General features: G+C 33.4%; 1 protein-coding gene across 5 annotated transcripts in view; it reads right to left on the bottom strand.

Annotated features, from left to right (window-relative positions):
* The window catches only part of LOC128237514 (uncharacterized), a 57,078-nt gene that overhangs the window by 23,742 nt on the left and 6,405 nt on the right, over positions 1-26,931 (bottom strand). For 4 of the 5 annotated variants that reach the window (XM_052953097.1, XM_052953099.1, XM_052953095.1 and 1 more), the window contains exons 2-5: positions 19,428-20,573; positions 17,736-17,846; positions 17,076-17,250; positions 2,120-2,307 (exon numbers count right to left, since the gene is read on the bottom strand). In XM_052953097.1, coding sequence (XP_052809057.1) covers positions 2,120-2,307; positions 17,076-17,250; positions 17,736-17,846; positions 19,428-20,336 — 1,383 coding nt within the window. In that variant the 5' untranslated portion in view covers positions 20,337-20,573. Of the gene's footprint in view, positions 1-2,119; positions 2,308-17,075; positions 17,251-17,735; positions 17,847-19,427; positions 20,574-21,275; positions 21,446-26,931 lie in introns of those variants that run through there. The other variant, XM_052953096.1, reaches the window with a different exon arrangement.

The following is a 26,931-nucleotide window of genomic DNA, read 5'->3' as shown; positions in this document are numbered from 1 at the left end:
ATTTATCAATGTAAAGTATCATACAAATGTTAGATGGTTGCTGGAGATCTGATAGTATTAAAACCACAATACAAACACTTGTTATTGCATGGATGACGAGAGAACCACTGAACATGATCCAGTAGAATTTGTGGTTAACCACAGCCAAAAGTCAACTCATTTCTTCAATGGCAATTAGCATAACTCCTACCCCTTCATTGAGTGAAGAAGAAGACGAAAAATGCAGCCTCAGTCAACATATTTGGCCTCAGATGTCATTCACAAGTTATTTTTGTGGATTATGAAAGATTTAGTTACAGTGACTCTGTGTTAACATGAATGAGTTATATTTTTGAATGGCAAATAAAAGTTGAAGTGTCCTAAACATTTTTTGTAATTCTATACATGAGGGTTGAGTTACAGCAACTATGTATTAACATGAATGAATTCTATTTTTAAACAGCAAATAAAGTCCAAGTGTCTTAAACATATTTTGTAAGTCTATACATCTGTAGCTGCTATGAAGTTTATACCTTTGATGTGTATTTGCTTGCATATTTTGTATGCATTTTTGTATTGTATATTAATACATTAAAAGAAAGTGTCAAAAAATGTCTAGAAGTATTCTTATGAGGATAGTCTGTTAAAGCTGCACTCTCAGAAGTTGACAGTTTTGGCCTTTTTTTTTATTGTTTTTAGTGCCTTAAGTTCAGTCAAATAAGATAACTCGCAATAGAACAGATCTAAATTGTTTGGTAAATTGGTAAAAAACATTTTTCTTAAAGGGTTAATAATGCTTTAAGCCATAAAACATAAACATACTAAAATGTTTTCAAATAAAAATAAGAAAACTGCATACTGCTATTCTGTCAGCCATTCTCAGGTTTCCAGAAATTTACGCAACGATTAGTTTATTCAAAGACAAAAAATAAAAAAAAGTTGTCAAGAGTAAATCTGTGAGAGTGCAGGTTTTACAACAGAATGCACCTTCTGTTTTTCAATGTTGATTCACATACTTCTGGTATTTACCCAACAAAATTACAAATTTTTCAAACAACTCTAACCAACTTTTTCACTCTTTGCAAGACTCAGAGATTAACGTGGTAGACAAACCCAGTGAACTTCCAATTGGATAAATATGCAAAAACTGTGAAATATTCATGTGTCATAAGTGATGTGATACATCAGCAAGTAAGATTCAACGCGTTGTACACAACGATATCAAGTTTTTGTAAGTTTATGACAATTTTCTTTTTTTCATGCCATTGTATCATTTTGTGTCTTGAATATTTAAGCGTCCGGCAAGGAGGAAAAAAGTAATGGTTGTTTTCAGCATTCTTCTTAAACGGCGTTTAAATAAAGGATTTAAAGTCTCCATAAATAAAACAAACGACTATTACTGGATTCCCCCAAGTGTAAATATAAGCCAATGAAAACAGCCTATTTCAGTGATTTCGCAATAGCTACTACGAGCAATATCAGAAGTTAACGTTGAGTCAATATACACATCCTGGTCCAAATATTATTGTTTGCAAATAAAGCTAATTGATTGGAAGCTAGGTTTGATGGAAAGTCGAAAACAATCAAGAGCTTTTTTCTCAAACTTTTGGGGGCCTTTCTGAGAACAATGTGTAATTTTCATTAAAATGGGTATTACATTATTTGCCAAGAAATGAAACCAGGACACTTTAAAAAGAAAGACAGAAAAATATGATACAATGAAATAAAGCTTCTTTCCTCATGAATATACATCAACTCTTCCATTCAAAAATGGTGTGGGGGTGAGGGATTCATATTTAAAAATATTTAAAAAACATTTGAAATATAAAACTTGGAATGTTTTTTTCACATAAATATTGGGGAAAAATGTTTTAGCATTAAAAATGGGGCCCGAAATTGGCAAAAGCATTTGAATAATCCTTGAATGAAGAATGAAGACCATCCAGTAAAAAAATATCACATGTATTAAATTAATCAAATCTTGTTTATTTAGGTTGAAACATATAAATTAAACTTCCACATCAACCTCGGCATGCAAATATTCCTCCCTCTTTTTGAGACTATTTTGACTAGCATCATACACAATTTTTCAATGATTGCCTTAATGTTGTTTTGTTCTACAACAGTATGCACTGGTTACCTGCGTGATATCCTTGGAGAGTGCGTCTTGCTGGGAACCGAGATACAGGAAGGGCAGGATACGGGTGGGGCCCACGTTCGAGACGGGCAGACACGGCTGGGAGAGGGAGGTCAGCCCAGCGCAACGGTAGCTGCTGGTCTTGTTCTCACACAGCGATGGATACATTGTCTGGAACGCCAGAAACCCGCCTGAAAATATAATAACAAAATACCATTACATAATGTACTTTTAAATGTGAAACAAAGTGTTAGTCACCCCTCTGAATTAAGGGCTGACCTGCTGGACTTTAAATGCCATTTTAAATCTTCCCTCACCAAGGCAACCGAGCAGGAGTGCAAAAAACTTTGAATGGCCACCACTCATTCACATCTTTGACCTTCCCTGACTCCCTAGGTAGACACCCTTACCACTAGGCCACAGGGGCAAGAAATGTAAGAGGTCTAGGGTGGTTCGTGTAACATATATTCAACAACACATACATCATCTTTAATGCCAGAATCCACCTTGAAATATACGCACATAGACCTATCAATCATGGTATTGAAGGCTCCCTCACTGAGAAAGGCATAATGAAGTTCACAACTACATGTATATGGGTTAGAAGCAACATACCGATTGATAATAACAACAACACATACACACTGAATAAAGACGCTGCTATCCTTAAAAGAGTTCTTTAACTAAAATTGTCGACTTTTGTATGAAATATTAATTCTCAATAATATACGTAACTTTAATATCAATAATATACGTAACTTTAATATCAATAATATATGTAACTTTAATATCAATAATATACGTAACTTTAATATCAATAATATACGTAACTTTAATATCAATAATATACGTAACTTTAATATCAATAATATACGTAACTTAAATACACAGGATTTAAAATTAAATAATCCTTTTAAGGCATATAGAAAATACTTCAAGTCTATTTAACATGTATGAACCTTACTTTAAACTTTTTTTAAGATAGTAAATGAGAAACATGCAAAAGAAAGCCATGTAAAAATACTACATGTATAGCTTTAATTTTCTGAAAATTACGAATAAAATTTCATGATAAGATTACGAAATTTCTATTTAAATGATGACTCATCACATTCTAATGTACAAATTTAGCGAAAACAAACAAAGTTGAAGACTGCAAATTCAACAAACTTTAAGTTATAATGGCACTCTTGCAAAAAAATCAATCTCATGTTAAAATCATTGTACAGTCTACCTGCACTTTTTCCCCATACAAAACCCTTAAGAATACATGACACAAATAATGCCACAAGATAATTCTGGGGAAGCAGCTAGAGAGCCATTTCCGAACTTGAACTAGAAAATAATGATTCCCAATGACTTGAAAACTTTTATTCCACACTGATCAATGCTAAGGTCAGGCAAGCCGTGGGCTGAATCTTGAATTTCATTTTTCAAGGAAGAAGTGATGATAATAAAATAGACCTTCTGCAAAAATAAAATCACCAACTTTCTGTCGGAAAAAATAGCAGGGAGTTTTTCAAAAAGAATATAAGTTAGAAACTGGAACTGCACCCAGATGTGTAAAAATAGATAACAAATTTACGTGATATAAACAACTTTATTTACCTGAACAATGAAGACTTGTTTTAGTCCATAAGTTATTGTTGCTGTTACAGCCCAATATAAGTCTTAGGTGATCATGTTTTTTTAGGTTGAAATGGTCTGTTTTTTCAATTATTGTTGATCATTCCACAATAGCCACCACCATTATTGTCTTAGATGACCAGAAAAAGTCCAAACCAGTCAAACTCAAGACACTTTTACTTCATAAGTCTCTTTTGTAAGTCTCCGACACACATCACAAGAAATATAAGTCATATTTTCATGCACGAAATATGTGTGCGCAACACTATCAACAACAGAAAAAGCACTTGATTTTGCGTAGAAAACAGTACAACCTCATATATGGATGGGATCAATACAGACTCGCAATAACAGAGAGAGAAATATATTGAACGTTTGGTGACTCATTCAAGCCAATATAGATAAATCTAGTTAAAATATGGGAGAAAACGAGCACTGCATGTATGCAAAAATCCGATTGGACAAATTCTAGCTGTCCAGAATTATCGGGGAAAAATGACCATTATGATTACTAAGTTCTTGGTTTCACATGTCAATCAATAGCACCATGTATTAACCAATCAGTGCAAACATGACCTGCAAGTGGTGAAACAAAGCTGGAGATTTACCGTATCTGGTTTCAAATTGGCCATAGCTGTCCACCATGTTGTTAACTAATTATCTTCTATTGTATTAATGTCACTTCAAAGACTGTAATTTCAGACTTATTAAAAAGGATGTCCTAATACAATTTCCAAAACACCTAGTAAAGAAACCAATGGCATTATTTTAACACCTAACTGTAGCATGAATATTGTTCATGAACTATATAAGGATCACTGGGAGCACACTATTTACAGAATCATTAGTGTGAAAAGCAAATTTATGGTGTTGTGTAACCTACTTGTAGTGCACTAAGGTTATATAACATCATGATGACACCAGCTGGTGCATTATGCATATGTAAACACAATGGCGTCTGATATATGATATTTTATAAACAAATATATAAGTTGCTTTTAAATGTCAGAATCTCAGATAAAATTAGTATTCTTTCAGTTCCAGAATCTGGCCACCAAACCATACACCAACCAAAGCTCCTTTACCTGTATTGGTCAAGCTGGTCAAGCCATATACTTTGGTAAGGGGGGGGGGGGGGTCTGAGGGGGAGTGTAGGGGTATTTCCTCTGGATTTTTATCCAGCCCCTAGACCCCCGGCGCAAAACAAATAACCAGCAGATCGTAAATAAAAATAATTGCAATCAACTTATATCTTTAAAATATGCCTCTAAGAATGAAAGGTAAATATAAAACTGGGGTGCAATTTTGACTGCATCAATACTCAATGCATCAGTACTATTTTATAGACGCAAAACAAAAGATGGTGAGATTGGTCTAGTGGTATAGGTGTTCACCTCACACCCAAGAGGTTGTTGGCTCCATCCCTATCAGTAGTACTTTCTCATGGCCTCCCAAAAAAGAACACCATATGCAGTATAAATATGGTTTCCTATGAAGGCAGCATATCATATTTAAATCGAGAGTGATTCATAACAGTGTTATTTCAGCTGCCTTTATAATATAGCTGAAATAAATGTGAACAAACTAAATTTCCCATAACAGTGGAAATGCACAGGTTAAAAGTCATAATTTTTCAGGTGAACTTAATAAACTTTTGACATTTGGACACTACCGCTGAGCACACTTGCAACATTATAATACGCAACATTATAATACTTCTCTCTTTTTCCTTTAGATGTAAATAAGCGTTGGGTGTAACCTAAACCTTCAAAATGAATGACTAATATGTTAAAATTGTGGCATTCAAAAGTCATAAATTGAGCACAAAATTTACAACTGCCTTGGTGATGAAAATTTGTGCCATATGAAATGACAATAAAAATGACAAGTCGAGAAGGGCAAGTCGTCGTTGTGCTTTTCTTATTTATGAATTAACTTTGTTCATGATGAATTACCTTAAAAGCCACAATCTTGCTTAATCATTGTCTGCATCAGTTCATATCCATTGCAACAGTCTTATTTATGAATTTACAGCGCACTCAACATTTTTTAATCATTCATTTTCTATGAAAAAACGTAAGTAATTAAAATTACATTTTTTTTGTTTACTTTTTATCAAACAAATATATTTGATAAATCGTTTTATTATGTACTTTTCTTTGTATAATAAATTCACCTTTTTATAATGTAGATTATTACGTTCTGGTGTGTTTCACAGACAATGTCAATAACACAGTCAACAATATCAAATTTAAATCATTTGAGTCCGATCTGAACTTAATTTAAATATATATTATTGACTTAAATTCTTACAAAGATTAAATCAGAACAAATTGATAACAACAATTCTATCTTGAATGAGTTAAGAATGAATAATCATCCAAGGTGTGTCACATGGACATAATCTGACCATGAATAACCGCAACCACATGACAGGCTGATTATGACTTTCCAAATATTCAAAAAAAAAAAAAAAAAAAAAAAAATCCAATTAAATATTAATTTTATACCAGTTTAAAATTTTTGGTTTAAATATTTATGAAAAAATGACCGTAATGAAATTTTCCATAAATTTGATCATATTTTAATAAAAAGATTCTCTTTGAAAATATCATAGAAAAAAATGTTTATTAGGATAAAAATACCCATAAACCGTAATAATATATTTGTAAAGTTACAACAACAGAAATACATCTTGCAGATTGTAAGAAAACAAGCAAATATATAAATACTAACCTTCTTCGCACACACTGGCGGCCATGTCCGTTAAAGTTACGAATCACTCATAAACAATCAGAATTGTCTGTTTTTTATTATTCCTCCATTGTAAAATGCTGAACACAGTATTAAACTTTCTCTGATTTTTTCCACATACGGCTTCCCAATTTCAGTTGGCTGTCATATTTATTTTAAGACCAAGGTTTCATTCATCAATCCAGTTCAATAATTTAAGCCCAGTCATTACACCAAATATATGACTAATATTATTTCAGTTTACTCTTTAACTCAACTCTTGTTCCTGAACTGAACAGTAATTTCCTAGTATTCATATAGCAATAACAACAATAATAATAATAAGTCATTCGATTGAGTTCAATTAAACAAAATTTCAACTATTGATGATTGTATGAACTTAATAACGTTAGTCATAACCTTTACATCCAATTTAACACGATCATTAGCCAAAAAGTTTGTCGATAAAATTTACATTAAACTTAAACACACTTTGATTAATTAAAATAAATGCTTCAAAAATATTTTTTGCTTTGATTTAATCGTTAGTACAGTTATAATCAAAGAAGCAATGTACTAAACTACGCTTGTGACCTTAGAAGATAGACTGAAAGTGTTTGCCTTTATCACAACGATGATTCACGTGAATGGCAGCTTAATGAAAACACAAACGGTCTAGTTATTTGTGATAGCAATTTATATTGTAGTGTGCTCTGGTGAGTAAGCTCTATATGAAAAGTCGATTGTAAAAATACCATTTATACATTCTTACATACAAAATTATAATGGAAAAATTAAAACTTCATTTTAAATAAATAATTCAGAAAAATTGTTCCTGAAAGTAAAATTATTTCACAAACGTAATCAATTCGATTTTACACCCACCATTGAAAGTTTAACTTTCAAATAACTATAATATTACATTGTATCGTGTCATTTTATACCAAGGATTGAAACGTCAAATATCTAGAATACCATTGTTATACCCCAAACAGAAAATTTAGGATTCCATAGAGAAGGAAAGATACCTATCCACTGAAATAACTCACCACAGTTTAAGAATTCCCTAAAATTACTTAAAATAATGGACTATTTTACAGAACAAATAATTTTTGTCAGTATTAACAAAAAAATACACTGTTTATTATATTTTTGACAATGTTAGCAAAAAACCCACAGTATTTAATAATAACACTTATTCATAACAATAATTCCAGATAAAACACCCGAAAGTACTTGTAATATATAAAAAAGTAACTTGTTAACTGTCATTCCAGTCGACTGAAGAGGTTACACAACACCATACTTGCGAGGTTTGTAATATCTACCCAATATAGTCGTGACCAATGATGTCATACATTGATCACAGAGTTGCTAGTGACTCACGCTGGATGCAGACCAGATATGCTAGCCTTTTCAGGCTTTCTTTACGCTAATACAGCAGGGTTACAAAAGCAGTATTGGTGAAATAACAACAATGTTTTAAGGACGTCGTTCTGAGATTTCTTTAAAATTAATAAAGATAATAGATTATACTAAGTATTATCATAAAAGTGTGTATTTTTTATGGTTACAAAAGCAGTATTGATAAAATAAAAATTAGGACGTCATTCTGACAGTGCTTAAAAATTAATAAAAATAATAGATTATACTGAGTTTAATCATAATTAATAGCGTATATTTTTTATGGTAACAAAAGCAGTATTGATAGAATAACAATGTATGACGTCATTCTAACAGTTGTTAAATATAAATAAAGAATATAGATTATAGAGTATAATCATAATTAATAGTGTATATTTTTGATGGTTACAAAAGTACAGTGAGTATTGATGAAAAACATGAACAAATTTGTAAGAACATTAAATTAAATTAAGTTAATGTTTTCTACTATAAGTAATACTAGTCGAGCATATTTTTTTCCGTTCTGAAGTCATATTTCATCACAGTATTTCTACAAGGTGCACAATATTGGTTGACGCAAAAAATGTTGTTTTTTTAATTTTACTGCACCGTGTTTAACTCATTAAACTCATTTTACTTTAATGATCAAAAACAAATAAAAATCATATGGTTGAGGTACAAATAAAAAAATATTAACCTTTTTAAAAGAATTGTTTTTCTTCTTTAATTAATAGCTAAAAATTCCCCAGTTACAATATAGCGCCAAAATATCCCTAATATTTTTTTATTATCTTTTTTTAACCTTCTAAAGAAATTAGACGAGCCCAAAGTGAGGAAATAAAAGAAAAATCATAGCTTTGTCGACGCTTACATCAATAACAGAACAAAACGCACGTTTTTTTTTTATAACAAATATTATTTTTCTCAGCTTTTTTAACTTTTATAATTCAAGTAAACGCAAAGTTCTGTAATCAAAGAAAACAGAGGGAAAATAAATCACATGTACAATTCGAGGGGTGAAAGCGAAAAGGTTCTATCTGCTTCTTTATTTAATGTCACTTAGAACCTTTTCGCATTCACCCCTCGAATTGAAAACGTTCTCAAAGTCAGAATATATGATAGTCTGTGTTGAAGTACTGGTACGTACAAACGCATTGTCTCTCGAAGTGAGAATATGAATTAGTCAACAATATTCTGTTGTGACGCTTAACCTTATGTAAAGTTTCTCCAAGAGTGATAAAAAAAATAAAAAATTGTTCAAACAATATTCTCGATTGACGTGGTACTGTCAACGTACATATGTAAAAAAAGTAGTTTTCTAAATACGTGCAAAATCAGCTTTTTAACACATATTTTCTGAAGGACTGAGTCATAAATTGTTATTGAGACGATAACAGTCCAAATACAAGATTTAGAGGATTTTTCCAGAAGTTTCAAGGAATCGGATTTCAATGGATTGCAATTCAATTTACCAGTAATCAATTGAATTTGTATCAAATTTATTAAATTAGGCAGCAAATATAAATCATTTCTTTCCTACGCATGACATTTTAAAACTACACATGATTCAATTTGGTCACAAAAAATAAAAGTACTCGATGCAAAATTAAAATTTCTAAAATTAATATCGCAAATCTATTTACTGGTAATCAAGCGAATTAGAATCAAGTGTATTAAATTACGCATCAAATATAAATTATTTTGCTCCTAGGTCTGTATGACAATTTAAAAGTACACAGATTGTCATCTAGAAAAAAAATAGAAATACCCGATACAAGTTTTTTTTTTTAAAGATGTACTCTTACTCTCAAATAAGATCTAGCACAATTAATACAATTGTTTTAATATACCAAAAAGGATGAATTACTGTCAAAAACAATGGTTCATATGAAGGATACTGAGTTTAATTTGGAAGAAAGGTGCAGAAAACACTGTGTTTCTTCTACCTTAAGAGTAGATAAGATCACAGTAAATATTTAAGCACTCACCAATCATTTAATATTTTTGCATATTTTTAAATACACAGTTACAATCTTGTTATTTGCTATATATATTTTCCATAAATGCATTATAAAGATATCTTTTAAACTGAAAAGTAGGTTTGGCAGAATACTTACTGTCGAGGAAATAAGCTTATTTATGGCCAGATATTGATGACTGTATCTCTCCGGAATCGGTTATAATATCGTTGAATATCCATCTTAAAATACAATTGAATCATGCCGTCGCCATGCTGAGACAATCCCCCATCCATCCACAAATTCCAATCATTTGATTACATGGCGAAGAACTCCAATAATAACTGTGATTATTAGTTTTTCAATTACCACTAATTAAATACAAGAGAAAAATATGTCTAAAAGTGGTGGGACAATTCTCCATCATGTACAACACTGAGAAATTGGCAACGCCACATAAATCATCATTCTGATATTATAATAGACATATATTTTCGTTTGGCATTTGGAAAGTGACACGTATGAAATATTTTTCAATTAGAAGTCTCAAAATACGTTTCCAGTAACAAAGACTTTGATTAGATTTTTATCCAAGCTTTAACTAAGATTTCCCGAAGTAACTGTCAACGGAAAGTACGAAGTGACAGGATTGGAGCAGAGAGATGTCGCAGCTCGGTGTGAAAGCTGCCAATCAAGTCTCCCAGAATCTCACGACCATAAACAGCGCTGAATCTGGGAGAAGGTGTGGGATCAATGATTGATGTTTACTCGATTAACGACAAGGGATATTGTTCTCTCTAGGATCGAGTCCCTTGCCAATATTCTGCGTGACTCATGTCAGTCAATCAAATATGTATGCCAATCACTGACCTATATATATACAAGCATAAAATTCCATAAATATTTAACGACAAACCGGTATAGTTTACACAGCTAAACTGTACTTATTCTAGGAAATGGGCACATAAAACTTCTATCAAGATTGTTAAATATTTTATGAGTAAGCTTAGAAGAACCATAATGATTTTTATGTTTGTCTTCCATAAGTTTTAAGTTCCTCATGCAGATCAATGAATTCCCCCACCCACCCGTTCTCACATATATTTATAATGTGAACTTATTTAATGGCAATAATGCACACCCAAGTTCCCCCCCCCCCCCCCTCTAACATCCAATCCATGATCCCCCTCTATGAAAATCTGTAGAGTATACGACATCTGTATCAGTATAATTCAATTCTGCTATAGTTATATTTTGACTCCGGAACAATTTCCTGGAAATCACATGCAATTAAACTTCAACTGCTTGTCCTCAAGGTTTATTCCCCCGCCCTGTGGGGGTGAGTCAATCTGAGCCAATAATGTTTAAGTAATTGATAACTCTGACCCAGTGAGTCAACTAAGCTCAAACTCCGATTTTTTTTCTCAAATAATAATGGCAAATTCATGTCTGTATATCACAAAGCAGATATTTTGACTCAGAACCATGATCATGATCTTAATTAGATCCTTAACAGTTTCCCAGGAAGAACTATGACTAAGTTTTTCTTAAATCAGGAAATCCCCTCAAGTGGATTCTTATGTATTCGTTAAGCTCGCAGCGACAATAACCTTTGATAAAATAAGCACAAGAAAGCAGGACAAACCGTATAAAACAGTTCGGGTTTTAGCAAAAGAGATATGGAAGGATGTTGCACCCTGTCATTTGTTAGTAGCACCCTTCTGCCCTCATGGTGACCAGCATTGGCACCCTTCTGCCTTCATAGAATTATAATTATATAAATGCCATATGCTACATAAAAGATAATCAATTATTTTGTTTTGATATAAAGGACAAAAGCCGATTTCTACAGACTCATGCTTTGTCTATTTCCTGAAAAGAAACCAGTCTATTTTTAGTTCTACTGGTGGAGATCGGACCCACGGGCAGCCTGACATAACACCTCCATCTCAATTTTACAAATTTTTACAACCATTAAGGTTATTAATGGCTGGACAAAACATCCCTCAAACCCACAACCTTGTACTGATGAGAGACAGACACCGATGCCACTTTCTCACCTGAACCTTGACTTTGAGCTAGTGTCTCAATATGGCTCCCATTAGTCGATGTCACTTTTTTTCTAAGATGAACAGTAGAATCTGAACAGCGCCCACCAATTTTCCTCGTCAAAGGACGATTCCCTTAATTCAGTCATTGTACTTTATGCTCCGCAAATAATTGCTTTCTAAAATCTGTGCTAGGTGTCACATGAATCATCACCGTTTTCAGCCTACGATGTTAGTATTTTAACAGAGATAATTACGGCTAAAATTGAAAGGCTGGTTCCGTTAATGGGGAGACTGTCGTGAACAATTCAGGGAAGCCGACAGGGCTAAGACATCTTCGCGATTTCGTAGGGAAATACGATATGGAAAAAATCACGCTGAAAATCCCTTAAGTCATGCAGTTCTTGTTAACGAATGTCCAAATAATTGCTGGCAAATTATTGGAGAGTTAATAAGCAGAAAATAAATGGACAGTCATGTTTTTGTGTCCAGAGGCCTTCCAGTTAGGCCTAAAAAAAAAAATACATTTGGTTCGGGTTACCCGACCCTACCTACGGAATAGGCGCCGACCCTAACGTTTTTATAGTCAGTTTGAAAAAAAAAATGAAAAACTAAAAAAAAAAAAAAAAAAAAAAAATTTCTTCTTTTTTTTTTTGCTTTTCAATATGTAGTTTAAAACCTTAATTGCTTATATAGAAGATAACTTTAACACCATTCTCCAATGATGAAAATGACATTCTTATATAAAGCCTAATAAAAAAAAATAATAAAAAAAAATAAAAAGCCTACCTACCCTACTACCTACCCTACCTATTTTTGAAAAGGATGTAACCCTAACCAAACAATTTTTTTTTTTAGGCCTTATACGGAAATTCTGTCAGAATGTCCATTACGAAAATAAATCGAATGGAAGAAGATGGAGCCATTTGAAAGTGAAAATAAGAAAAGAGAAATGGCATTAAATTATACCTTTATTTATGTACGTAAAGATTCCTATAAAAAGCATCATTGAAGTAACAGTCATTGTTTATTTCTGGTCTTCTTAACCATTAAGTTGACTGACTGGGCAAAGCATGATAAAGACTAAACTGTTTAGATCACGAACAAAACTAAACAATACCTTTCTTAGTGTTTGGTGCTAAAGGTCTCTGTAATAGCAAGAAAGCATGCTGAAACCATGGAAAAAACAAACATAATACAATCATATGTAGTGACTAAATGAAACTTTGGCAGTTATTTCTGTCCAAAGCTTTATAAACAGTTAAATCAGAAACCATCAAATGACCCCATTGACAGAGACATAAGCATAAACACTAAATTAAAACTTAAACCTATGGTTGCTTGTGTGATTTAAAACCGGCTAGATGCAATCTCCAACATAAGCTATAACACTTCAAAAGAAATTTAAAACTGCTTACTTCATAAAACAAAGCAAATGAATTGACCATGGAACATGACATTATATCCGAATGACTTCTCCCCGATTGCATCTAATTCACGTTTTGCATGTTTAAGGTAATCAAATGCTCATCATACTCGACTACTGGAAGGAGAACCTGTATATATTTCCTGTATCCGTTACCCACAACCTTTAAACCAGTCATTTCCTCAAAATATCATGTTAAACAAAAAGTTCTGGAAGAAATCAATCAACTTTTTAACATAACGATGATTCACTCTCCTTGCTAATTGTTTTTCCGAGGCTGACTGCTCTAGAAATACAATTATGACAGTCGATTTGGTAATCTCATTATTGTAATTTCATATCCTTAAGTTGATTAGATATTGTACTTAACATCCAATTTTTACTGACCATGTCAGGCCACAATAATTCAATAGTTTGTTTTGCGTTCTTAGGTGGGGGTCTAAGGTAAGGTTTTTCTGTTGTTTCTTTTTACTCCCTTTATAAACCCCGTAAAATTAAAATAGGAAAAAAATTGCCATCGGAGAAGCTCAAAAAACTGTACAGCAGTGTAAAATGTCTCCATTTTTAAGGAAATGGTAGGGGGGCCCTTTGATAAGGGGAAAATTAGCTTCGTTCGGAAAAAAAGGGAAAAAAACTAAAATGATTAATATAATATTCAACTTGTTTTCACACCTCCTATTCAACATATTCATGAATGCCACTTTATTGCTGCAATTGCAAATGTTTTAAGATGGTCAAAAATGTATATGCTCCTCTTTTTTTACCTTGGAAGGGAAAAATTATATGCTTTTTCAGTAGAGAAATGGGGCCCAGAAAAATAAACACTGTATGGTCACAGATAATTTTGTGAGTCTGTCAGGATAAGGGTAAAACAAACCATTTATTAATTGTGGTCTCATACACCTCTCAAGATGTTTACATTTCCATTGAAAGCAAACACTGGTACAGTGACTAATATGTTTACAGCTTTTATAAGAGACAATGTTTGTGTTAGGTGTTTATTCAATAATTGTGTACTAGTTTAATGTTATGACAAGTGTTTTATGCATTAACCTGCTGCAAATGAAGCTGAAGATGAGAGCCTAAGAGCATTAGCTGATCCAGAGGTGTGAGCAGCTGGCTTACGCCCCCCCACACAAAAAAATCTTAGCGAAATGTTCGTGTCCATTTGTTAGCAAACATATGCCTAGAATTCTACAGTTCCTAGCATTTTAGACAACTTTTAGCATCCCCTTCCCTACCCCGATGACACCTTAAAGGCCTATATTTTTCCCTTGGTGGTAGGGGGTGAGGGGTGGGTAGTTGAAGGGGCACATGACTCAAGCTAATGTCAAATCCTGAATCTTCCCCTGAACAGATTATAGCCACAGCTTCCTCAGATCTAAAAACAAATGCTGCCTAATGATTTATATTTTTCAATAGCTGCGGAAACTTGTACTTGAGCGACCTAGAAGCAAAGCCTTAAATAAAAGAGTGAAATCAATGTGAGTACATAATGCAATCCTTTCTCATGATTGAAGCAAGTCATGAGAGTCTGAGTTTGCCTGGGACAATATCTATATCGGCATTTGCTGAGAGAAATATACCTTTGGTGTAATTAGTGCAAGTTATTTGGCAGTAAATCCCAGCCTGCTAGAATCATTATTTCCCAAGCTTTCAACAAATTGCTATCTGTACTAATTAAACAAGTCAATACTTATTATAAATACAAGCTGACTCCGCCAGCCTCATCGTTCTAATTAAATCTAATACATTAGCAGATTTCCCCAATTTAAAACAAACTCATTCACAGTTTCTTGCGCCCGAAAGCTCGGTCTTGTCAATATAATAAGAAACATCACAGAAAATGCTCTACTTAAATAAGACACTCATCTTAGCTCAAATCTGCTCTGAGCGGAAATTGTGCTACTTATTAGCCATAGTAGCTATAGCTGCTATAAACAGGGAGCTGGGCAAACAAGAGAAATCTATACTTTCCCATCTCAAGATATTGATGGGTATTCATCAGTTAGGTTGACAGCAAACACTTTAGGAGGACAACCAGGACGGTGACTAACCCTGCTGTGTCTTAACAGCCCTGGGAACTGGGCTGCTGCACTTATAGACCAAGCAAAATACACTGAAACACCTCTTGTGTAAGTTCAAGATTATTTAAAGTGAAGCTATTTTAGGCCACACAAATAAGAATTTTCATTTTGACACATTTTTTACTGTCTCAACAGCCCAAGGAAAATGGGCTGCTGCACTTATACCATCATTTGGGTGATGGGTTCTGGGGAATGAAAGGGGGTGAAGCACCCTGCTCCAAAGGCAAAACATACTTTCTTGAAGCGCTTCTTAGGGCTCTCCTAACTTTAAATTTGAAAAAGGGGTGTCAAAAACAAACAAGAAATAAAGTATCAACAAAAAGCAACCAATTAACTGTTTTTAATCAGTTAAAAAACACACATTTTTTTCTCATTTTCTATTAGTTCCTTGAGCTTGAGATCTGCACACCCCGTTCAAACAACATCCATGAACTTTTTTTTTGAGAAATTGCTTAAAAAAAATAGATGCCACTTGAATTTTCTAAAAAAAAATGTTACGTGTGGTAGATCCAATGATCAAACAAAAGAACTCTTCCAATCTTACACACAAAGCAATCAATTATGTGTGGCCTTGTGAAAATTTTGGAAGCTTATCACAGAACCACATTTTATTACATATTAAATACTTCGCTCTTTAAAGCTGAGCTATCAACCTTTTTGGCATCTTTTTTTTATTTTATGTCTTGGAATGAGCCAATTTTTGCATTCATGTCTGGAATTCATTGACACAAAACTGCTGACATAAGATCAGATCGCAGTTATTCATATTTACATTCGGAAATTGAATATTTATAGCAAAAAACCTTACTAAAATGCTGTAACTAAAATGAAATTTTCGGCAGTTTCCCAAACAATTGGGATCTGTTCTATTGGGAGTAATCTTATAATTATGTCATTGAAGGCATTGATACCAAAATCAGCTGATTCTGAGACTAAATTTAAAAAAAAGGTCAAAACTCTCAAAGTCTGTTAAATCTATGAGAGTGCAGCTTTAACAGAAATACTCTCAAGTTCACAATAATTATCTTACAAGCAATATGCATCCATGTACATTGATTATTTAAATACATAATATACAGCCTTTTAATGATCTCTCATACCGAGTGTTAATTAAATCTGCAGCATGATAACAACAGCTATTAATGATTTCATAATTCATACAACTTAAATTATCATGTTAAATTTGCGTGACTCGGCCGATTGACATTCCAGATAATGCAGCAGTATATTTACAGGGGACATAAGCAAACAAAACTCACATCAAAATAGTAAGCTTATGTCCCCTGCGAGTATATTTATTAACTTCGGCGTATTGCGACAAAAAAATATCTACCTACTAAATAGTACTACAGGGTGAATTATGAGCAATATCAATTACATAGCTGTTAGAATTTTTCTTTAAAAACTTTTGATAAATAATGTCATTATACAACTTATGAATAAAACCATTTTCCATTTCCGTTTAAGTTATTCAGTTTTAGCTACATCAGGTGGCAGTCAGTGAGATGACAATTTTGTTAAACATGCTAAACTATCAAATATTCATATAAGCATGAGACTGTAACCCATGCAGCTATTAAATTATATCCACTGATCACACAACCCAGAAAGTTTTAACAAGCCCAGGGTTGTTTTGGGCTTGCGGGCTTTTTATCACTGTGGTGCTTACAAGCTTACCTTTCAGCAGAGCTGCAGAGTCGAAGGAGTCGGCCAGTTTGTCGAGAAGCACGGACAGGAAGTTGTCATCGGTGAGGCGCGCAGGATTCTCTGTACACTGATCGTAAACGATGACATCAGAGAAGTCGTCAGCCTCCACGTGGCATGTCTGCACTAACAAGTCTCGCACTGAGATCTGCGCCGGAAAAAGCAAATAAGAACAGTTATTTAAAAATATTTTGAATTTTTAACATGAACTACCGTAATTCTTCGCATACGATCTAGCTACTGCATGTTTTCAAAATTCTTTAATTGTTTATACCGAAAGATTACTGATTTACAAGAAGTCAATATTAAAGAAAAGAAATATTCAAGTGTTTATGAACAAAATGGGTAATTAAAAGCAACATAATTTTATCAGTCATTGCAGATTTAAAAAATAGGTAAAAACTTGTATCGTTTATACAGACATTAAGTACTATTATTTCCTGATGACTTGGTGCATTTACGCTTTATTTTCATAATGCTAGATCTCTATTTAATTACAAGGATCGTTGTCATTCCGGTCTATTAATAATTGTCGTAAAAGTGTTTTGACGAGCCTCTAGTTCTACATTGAGTTCTCTTTACACAAACAGCAAATTAATGTTGCATTTAAAGCAGAAATCAATGTTAAAGTACCCTATTCGACTGAAGACGTCGTTTTAAGATCTTCGTGCATGAAATGTTTGACGACTGTTGAATATGAGATGTGTTGTGTTCCAGGAAAGATCGGCAGTCGATCAGCAAGTACTGAAAAAATCATAAAAAATACATTGCATTATTTTATTCAGAAAAAAGATGCTACCGATGAAAAACTACTTTTCAATCGTTATTGGTATTGCCAGCCTCAATTTCAATTTTCATTTAAGCCTTAATGGGACTGTAAACCAGATTGGCACCAAAAAAAAGTTTTTTTCTGTAACAAATCTCAGGACAATTATTTAATAGAATGTGTTATGCTGTGAACCTGTGTCGCCAAAATTGCAGTCCAGCCTCGTATCCACTGAGCTACAAAGGCTTACTCTAATCAGGTGACACAATTAAGCTATACACATAACTCGGTAATATCACGTGACTAGCCAACCACGCATAAGGAATGAATTCTACTAGGTAGACATACCCAGTAATCTTTTTTAATGGAAAAATATGAAATAACTGCTAAACTTAAATAAATTGTAAACTATGTGGTACTTCAGTTTGTAAGTTTCAATGCATTGTACACAATGGTACCCAGTTTAAATCAGTTTTTGACAATTTTCTTTTTTTCCCGCTGTTTTATCATACAGAGTACAGTCCCTTTAAGCCGTAAACCTTACGCTGCTTAAAAGTTCTCAGGTACACCCATTTAGTTACAGGCAGAAAGTATGCAATAAATGTCCTTATGGTATTTTTATTGAAACACAGTTGAAGGCAAAAACCAAATTATGCCTGGAAATTTACAAACTTGAGCCTTAGGCAAAATAAAAAAATATGGTTTGGTTTGGGTTACATCCTTTTCAAAAACAGGTAGGGTAGGTAGGCTTTTTTTTCTATAAGGCTTTATATAATAACGTTATTGTCAATTTGTCATCATTGGAAAATTACAAATGGGGCCTTGTCCTGCTACATTAATTGTTAGCTTGGCCAGTTGAAAATCTGAATTGTTTTGTTACAATTTTCTAAGCCAAAAATAAAGGCAAAATATAAGAATCTACAAGTTTAATTTTAATGACTGGTACAGTTATTTTTTTTTTATAATAAGAAAACCGAAAGGTTGAGAGTGGTCTAGTGGTAAAGGTGTCTGCCTCTCAACCAAGAGGTTATCGGTTTGATCCCCACCAGGGGCACTCTCTTGGCTTCTCGAAAAGAACAATAGCACTTGCTCTACCAAGGAAACAGACTTGAGCGTGGTTCATATCACAATCAAGATAAAATGAATTAAATGCTAAATTCTGTCTATGGTACGTGCCATCTGGCTTTTAGATTTAAGCCCTCAAAATAAAGCTACCAAATCTGCATTTATTACGCTTACATAATCATGAAACATGTTTATAAATATTTTACTAACCAAAAAAATATTTCCTTAAAATTTATGACTCAGTAAATATTTAGCTTTGCATTAAAGAAGCTTTGTATTAAAGTTTTACATAGTTGACCAGTCTTTTGGATTGTTTTTCCAAGCTCCTTCTCTTTATATCTAAAAGAAAGTTAAATTCAGTATGATACAGCCTTTTTTCTTTACATATTTGTTTTTTTCCCTGCTTGGTAGGTAGTTTTGGAACTGGGACCAGACGATAAACATCGAATCAATTTGATAAGGCCCTATAATTAACTAACAAAAATTCATACTACCTTGTCAAGGCCATTTTTCAACAGGAATGAGAGCTCGGCTGGTTTAATGACATTGTACTTCTGTTTCCTGTCAAAACCACCCCAGTCTGAGGAACCACTACTCCGCCTTTCCCTGTAACTGCCTGGATTCTGGACTGAGTAGCCTCCCTTTGTGGAATAGTGACTTTCTAAAGAGTGACTTCCCTTTGTAGACTGAATACTCTCTGAATGACCTCCCTTTGAAGATTGGTAATTATCCATGGTTTGTCGCATATTGGCTGATTGGTCATCAGTAATTTTTACTGGAAGGTTCCAAGAAGAATTCCCCGAGATGGTATAAGTCCTGCCTAATATTGCTGAGCTCTGCTCACTATCCATAGAATTGGTTAAACCTGACGGATTGGGAAAGCGTGCATCTACTTCGTCAAATCCTGAATCCTGTGACGCAAGAGAGAATGATGTGCTGCAGCTGGAGAGGGAGTCGAGAAGGGATGCAGAGTCAGAGCTGAGAGACAGCAGGGGGCTAGGGAGGCTGACTGGCCCGTGGTCATGGGGAAATCCAGGATACAGAGAGTCAGTCAGGCCACTGTAGCCTGTATCAGGACAGGAGCTCGGTGGTTCACATGGTTTTGAAGAGTCAGACAGAGTATCAATGTGAGATCTTGTGTGTATACGCGAACCGTAAGTTAGCTGCTTTAAAAATCCTGAATCCAGCGTTACTGTCGAGTTTGGAGCAAACTTATGTTCAAGTTGTCGAGCCGGCATGGTGAATGGTGTGTGTGAGATTGATGATGCTGGTAATAATGGCGCTGAAGATGAAGGTGACAGCGAGGCTGACAGGGTGGAAGTTGTATGGCTTCGAGGCCATATTGTCCGGCCCTGGCCCTCATCAGCGGAGAGCCAGTTTGTGGAGGAATCCACTTCATCCATCACAGTTGATTGGTTTATGAAAGGGGGCTTTTAGACAAAGTAATTCCCATGTTAATGGTGATAGCTAAAGCCACAAGATTTCAGCGACTGTCAAGTCCAGCACTCAGGTCATCATTATGTCTGGCTACCAGGGTTCTTCTGGGCACTAATTTTAAGAGAGGATTGCCGCCACACCTGGCTTCACCATTCATTGCGCAGACGAGATCTATGAGCTGTCATTGTGGGAATCCAGAGATCCTGAAAGAAGAAAGATGATCTGTAAGACAATGTTTCCTCTATTTTTTAACCAATGGTGTAAGGAAATTGTCAATATTTCCACCACAGGACTATAATCTTTAGACATTTCCTTACTTAAGTCCAAATTTATTAAATTAAAGTGTCTCATATGGTCTCATTTCTTGATATATCTATCTGACTATTGTCATTGAAAACATGTGCACCAAGTTTCATATTTATAGCTTCAAAGATTTAAAAGTTACAACTGAAATTACACTTTTTGTACAACAATCACAAAGACACCAAGGCCTAGGACAATATATAGAGGATACTAATTATTGTTTGTTTCAGTGCTTCAGTTCTCTGTAATATATTTCAGAGATTGAGCACCAAGAGTTAAATAATCACTTAAATTGGTGTTCACGAAGTGAAATATATTGCACTCACACACTGAAACCTTTTTTTTTCTTTTTATTATACGCCTTATATTTAAAACAGTGAAAAAAATCAAATTGATATTTTCACTATTTAAAACAGTGAAATATCATTTTTATTTCACACATAAATCTTTATAAACCACACCAAAGCGTATCAAGATGAAATGATATTTTCTGCAAAAACCTGAAGTGCAAAATATGTGACACTGTTGAAATTTTCTTCCGGATCTGGTGTCACTATTCTAAAAACTAGATTTAAATAGTCTTAAGCTTTAAATAAGATTACCTCTGATGACGTTTAAATCACAAATAATTGAACTTTGAAAATAATCAGATATCTGGCACAAACAATACACTCATGACATCAACAACACCTTGTAAACTGCGACCACACAATAAAGATTAACACGGGCAAATAGGCAAATAGCGAAAACGAATACGGCCTTATCATCTACATTGAACAGATGACTCATGCTGACTTCGCTCAAAGTGTGACACACAACGGCTAAAGGCAACCAGAGATAATTATTGTCCTGGGTTAAACTTTTAAGTTAAAACAGATAGATGTTTAAGACGTCCTGTCCCAAAAAAATGTCAGCTCAGATTGTTTACATTGTAAGCTTAGAGCACGATCATTTTTTTTTTATAAAAGCTACTGCGTAGAACACGTTTTTTTTTTTGCTGCGAACAGGATAAGCGAACATGATATTTGGGTTTAAATAGTCTTGTCATTATATAAACTAGATTAGAATATTTACTACCAATCAGAAAGCAATATGGCTTAGCAATTTTTATCTATTTTCATTCCAATAAAGAAGAATGCCCAATACCGGAAAAATTCAGTCTTGCGCAGTAAATTATTGATGAGTAACGTGCTAAAATAAATTTGTCAGTTCCCAAAACATGTCAACATTTCGTGCTCAAGTTCAAATACTATGGTTGCCATCAACAATTTCTCCTTCGTAGGCAAAGTAAATCAACTGGTTTAAGTCTGTTTATCATTGCTGCATGAATGAAATCATTTCTATGTCTATGCACATAAATTCCCGATATATGTACCAGTACATAATTTTGTCATAAGAAACAGTAAGTTTGAGTGATAATTTATATTATTTATCCAAGATAAATGATGCTTTATTTATAATTTTTACCAATATTATAATTGTTATTATAAAAACAATGAGTTACAGTTATTAGTCACCATTATGCATTATAAGCTTATAGATGTGTATATAATAAGTGAAACAATTCTATTTCAAAGGAGCAACAGCAACCCCTGGAAAAAGTGAAATGGTATAATTTGTAATACATCAACAGTTTTTACTACAACCATTTCAAAGTTTATGACTTATAATTTATCGCTGAAACTTCGGTAAGTAGATGTATAAGTATGACATCACGGCCCACTAAAGAATCGACAAAGTCAGGTACATGTAGGCTAATAAACAAAATCAGTGCACAAAATACTTTAATCTAGCTCCCTAAGGCTGGTTTAATTTTGAAGCCATGAACCACAAATAAAGTTACCTTATAAACCTTGATGAGTAAGATTTGCATTTTTACGAACCTCCTGCATATTTCATCTTCATTGAGAAATTAATCGTAAAATTATGCAGCACCTTTGAAATAAAATTTCGCATAAATAAAGCCAGATTGTTTAATTACTTAACATTTTCAATGCTAATTACTTCAACAAAATTGAAATTCACTTCAATTTGAATCAGTTTTTAAAAAAGGTTATGAATGACAAAACAGTTTAATACACTAAAAAGCCAAATTCTTGCATCAAACTAAAATGGTTTTGTATTAAATGATCAGTCATGCTTAGGACTGATTTCTGTGTGCATTGAAAACGATTATGTGATTCGTTATTATTTTTTGTGGTTTCCATCAATTTTTTTTTTTAGTTTATGTTCAATTCTAGCAATATGATTCAGCTTAAAGATAGGTTGTCCTTTTTGAAAGGACGAGAGAAGGTAATCCATTGGTGGGGATTGAACCAAAGACCTCTTAAAGCTGCACTCTTTTTTTTATTGGAATGAGCTAATTTTTGGGTATATGTCTAGTAACCTGAGTGATATAAGACTGGTGACAAATAAGCTGATCCCAGTTTTCATATTTACATTTGAAAAAATAGATGTTTTATGGCTAAAAGCGTTATAAACATTTCATTTTTATATATATATATATATATAATTAACTTTCAGAAAAATAAATTTTTTGGCAGTTTACCAAACATTTGACATCAGTTCTATTGTCAGTTATTTATTATATTACTGATGCAGAAATCAGCGGATTCTGACAAAGAAAAAGGTCAAACTGTCCATTTTTGAGAGTGCATCTTTAAAGGGACTGTGTAACAGATTGGCACCAAAAAATAGTTTTTTTCTGTAACGAATCTCAGGACAATTATCTTATAGAATGTGTTACGCTTTGATATCATAATTGTAAAAAAAAGTATCAAAATGTAAAAAAAAAAATTGTGTCAAGACCAAGTTTGAAACCGCGTAGCCAAAATTGAAGTCCAGTGTCTTACTCACTGAGCTACAAAGGCTTATACTAATCGGGTGACATAATTAAGCTATACACTTACCGCGGTAATATCACGTGATAACACTGACTAGCCAATCATGCATAAGGAATGAATTCTACCTGGTAGACATACCCAGTAATCTTTTTGAATGGAAAAATACAAAATAACTGCTTAACTTAAATAAATTGTAAACTACGTGATACTTCAGTTAGTAAGTTTCAATGCATTGTACACATCAATGCCAAGTTTAATTTTGTCAGTTTTTCGACATTTGTTTTTCCCCCCGCTTTTTTATCATACGTGAGACAGCCCCTTTAAGTGAGATGTGAACACCTATGTTTGTTTACAACTAGAGCTATCTCATCCTTACATTTATTTTACAAAACCAGACCACAGGCCATTCTTGAAGGATTGTGTTTACAAACACTTAAGTGGACCGTATGACTCATCAAAATGCCCTGACTCCAAACATTTGTTTGACCTCTGGAGTAGGCAAAACTATTTAATGCAGCACATCCTTGTTCTTTAAATGAACGCTACATTAAATCATCATTCAGATATAAAAATAATATTTTCTAATTTACCAAACCACTGAAAAATGTGAATCAAATAATCTTTTAAGGACGACCTTATAACTTGTACATGAAAAATCATACAGAAAAGAATGGTGAATAAAATCTGCAAAATCTATAAAAATCTATAACATTTTTTAGAGGCATGAATGCAGTAACTTGGCTGCACCAATGTATACTACTGGAAAAAAGTAACTACGCAAGATCAGAAATTTGTCTGAAATCATGTTCGGTAAATACATTATTTTCAATTATTAAACACAAAAAACAGCAATTAATGCATCTCTTATACAGAGGGGTACTTTCCTTATATCATTTGACACATTTCAAGATAAATTATCAAATCATCTTTATAATAGTGCAATTTCCAATAATTCTTCAGAAACCCTATGTTTTTTGCATGCACAATTATTTTATTTCTGTTAGTATATATATAGCTTTTTATCATGAGTTCTTTAGCACTGATGATAGATGGGAACGGAACTTGTGCCAAAATCTCGTCCAAAATAGCATACAATAAATATAACATCTCAAAGATGAATGAAATAGTGAACTAACTTAAGTCTGAATTCTGTATTTTAAAAGTAAAGTAATTATACCACAAGAAAAGAACTGAAGTTCTTTATAGAGGTTTTATGATTAGTCGTGGTATTTATTTGTGTGTGGTTAAAGGGACTTGCTTATGTTTTTTGAGCATTTTTTTCACAGTAATGAAAACACTAATAGCATAAATATTCTACTCTTCACAATACCAAAATTGCAAAAAAAAATACAATCAAAGTAAAAGAAGATGGGAGCAAACCCACGCTGGTGCAGATAAGAAAAACATAGAAACCTAACAACAAAACCCACACCCACAAGGACTCTTACATAAGCTGAGGTTTAAGCCTTTTGTTGAAAACTATTATACACACGTTATTCAAAATTTTGGACTTCAAAGGCAATATTTTAGCATATTAACTTTTGTTTAGGGTTTCCAGCCGCAGTATCTTAGTTTTATCACTCCTAATGATTTACCACATTCTAATTTCGTCATAAAAAAAGAGTGTATTTTACAAAACATGAGCGTGTCCCTTTAGAAGAAAGTTTGTAATGAAAAATTATTAATCATGATATATATACCCGGTTACAATTTTTTTACTTCTGCTTTTAGCCATATGTTTAAATTGATTGATTACTGTTCATTCAGCTTGCAACCCACTCAATATACACTTGGTTATACACAATGCAGTAGAGTTGATAATGTAAACAATAGACTTTCCTTAAAGTACTTGAAATTATATCACAGAATCTTATCACATCATGATAAGATCTTAAATACAGGCAGGATATCTAAATATTCAATACATTTGTTGAATAAGAACTTTGCAACAATTGTTGGTGGCTCGAGTTTAAAGTCACTCGCTCATGTTTTTGAACCAAAAGTTAGTTTTCCCGGTAATGCACCTGAAAACACTTATTGTATCATTATTTTACTCTATGATATTGAAATTGCAGACTTTTTTTACAGTAATAGCATAATAAAAGTATTTGGGTTTTAGTGGGGTTCCAAACCCACGTCGGTAAAGACAAGAAAAAATTAGAAAACAGGCGGCTAGTCCACACGGCCACCGGGACTTTTACAAAAGTGGTGGGTATGTCTACCTTTTAAGGATACATTGATAACATCACGTGATAATGTCAATCAACCAATCAGACAACACCACAGCTGTAATTTAATTTCAATTGCGTTATAAACGCTAATGAAAATTGTGGTCTTCAAAGATGATATTTGAGCAAATATCAACATTTGCTGAAGAGTTCCAGCTTTTAATATTTTTGTTTTAACACTCCTTATGATTTGCCACACTTTGTAATTAAAAAAAGTGCATTTTACAAACCATGAGCGAGTTACTTTAAGTTTAGTGTGAAAATAACCTCAAGTGGAAAATAACCTCAACTGACCCATGGAAGGTGTGGAGCTTATTTACAAGAATGTTTACAGTTAGAACATGCACAGTAACCAACAAATCTCAGAATTTGTTAACATTGAAATATTGTAATATAAATACAAATCTTTATGTTATCATTATGGTTCAAACACTATATCTCTTGTAGGAAGTTCTCATAAATGAAAACTTAAGACTTGTCTCCCACACTGAAGCCTCACTTTAATTATCACATCTTCCCTCTGTTACTCACCACAAGAATAGTTTTAATATCAGATCAACCCCAACCCTACATAGCCTTATTGTCAAATCAAGAATAACTTCAATATCACATCACCCCCGCCCTTTACACCCTAATGGTGGGCCCACCACAAGGATAGTTGAATTATCACATCAATCCCAACTCCACCATTATCCCAACATACCCTCATCTTTACCACAATAATAATTTAAATATCACATCACCACATCACCCCACCAATCCCTAAATACCCTCATCCCAACAAGAATAGTTTTATCATCCCATACCCCCTTCCTCACAATCAAAATAATAGTTTGATTATCACATGATCCCCCACCCTACATACCCTCCTCCCCACCACAAGAATCATTTAATTATCACATCACCACCCCAATCCCCCCCCCCACATACCCTCACACCCCCCCCCACAAAATAGTTCAAATATCTCTTCTATTTCTAATTTCCACACCGCCCCTACCCCCTACAACAATCATACATCAAGTTAACAGCTGCTCTCTTCTCCCCCTTCATATAAATATGGTTAGAATCCACATAAATGTCAGAAAATATGATTATGTGGTCAACTTAATAGCGTTACTATGGACTAATAGTGATAAAAATTCGGCAAAGACAAACAGAAAATATTAAGCAAATACTGGATGATAACA

This window comes from Mya arenaria, chromosome 6 (genome assembly GCF_026914265.1).
Source record: "Mya arenaria isolate MELC-2E11 chromosome 6, ASM2691426v1".
NCBI lineage: Eukaryota > Metazoa > Mollusca > Bivalvia > Myida > Myidae > Mya > Mya arenaria.
This window is presented reverse-complemented; position numbering and strand designations above follow the sequence as displayed.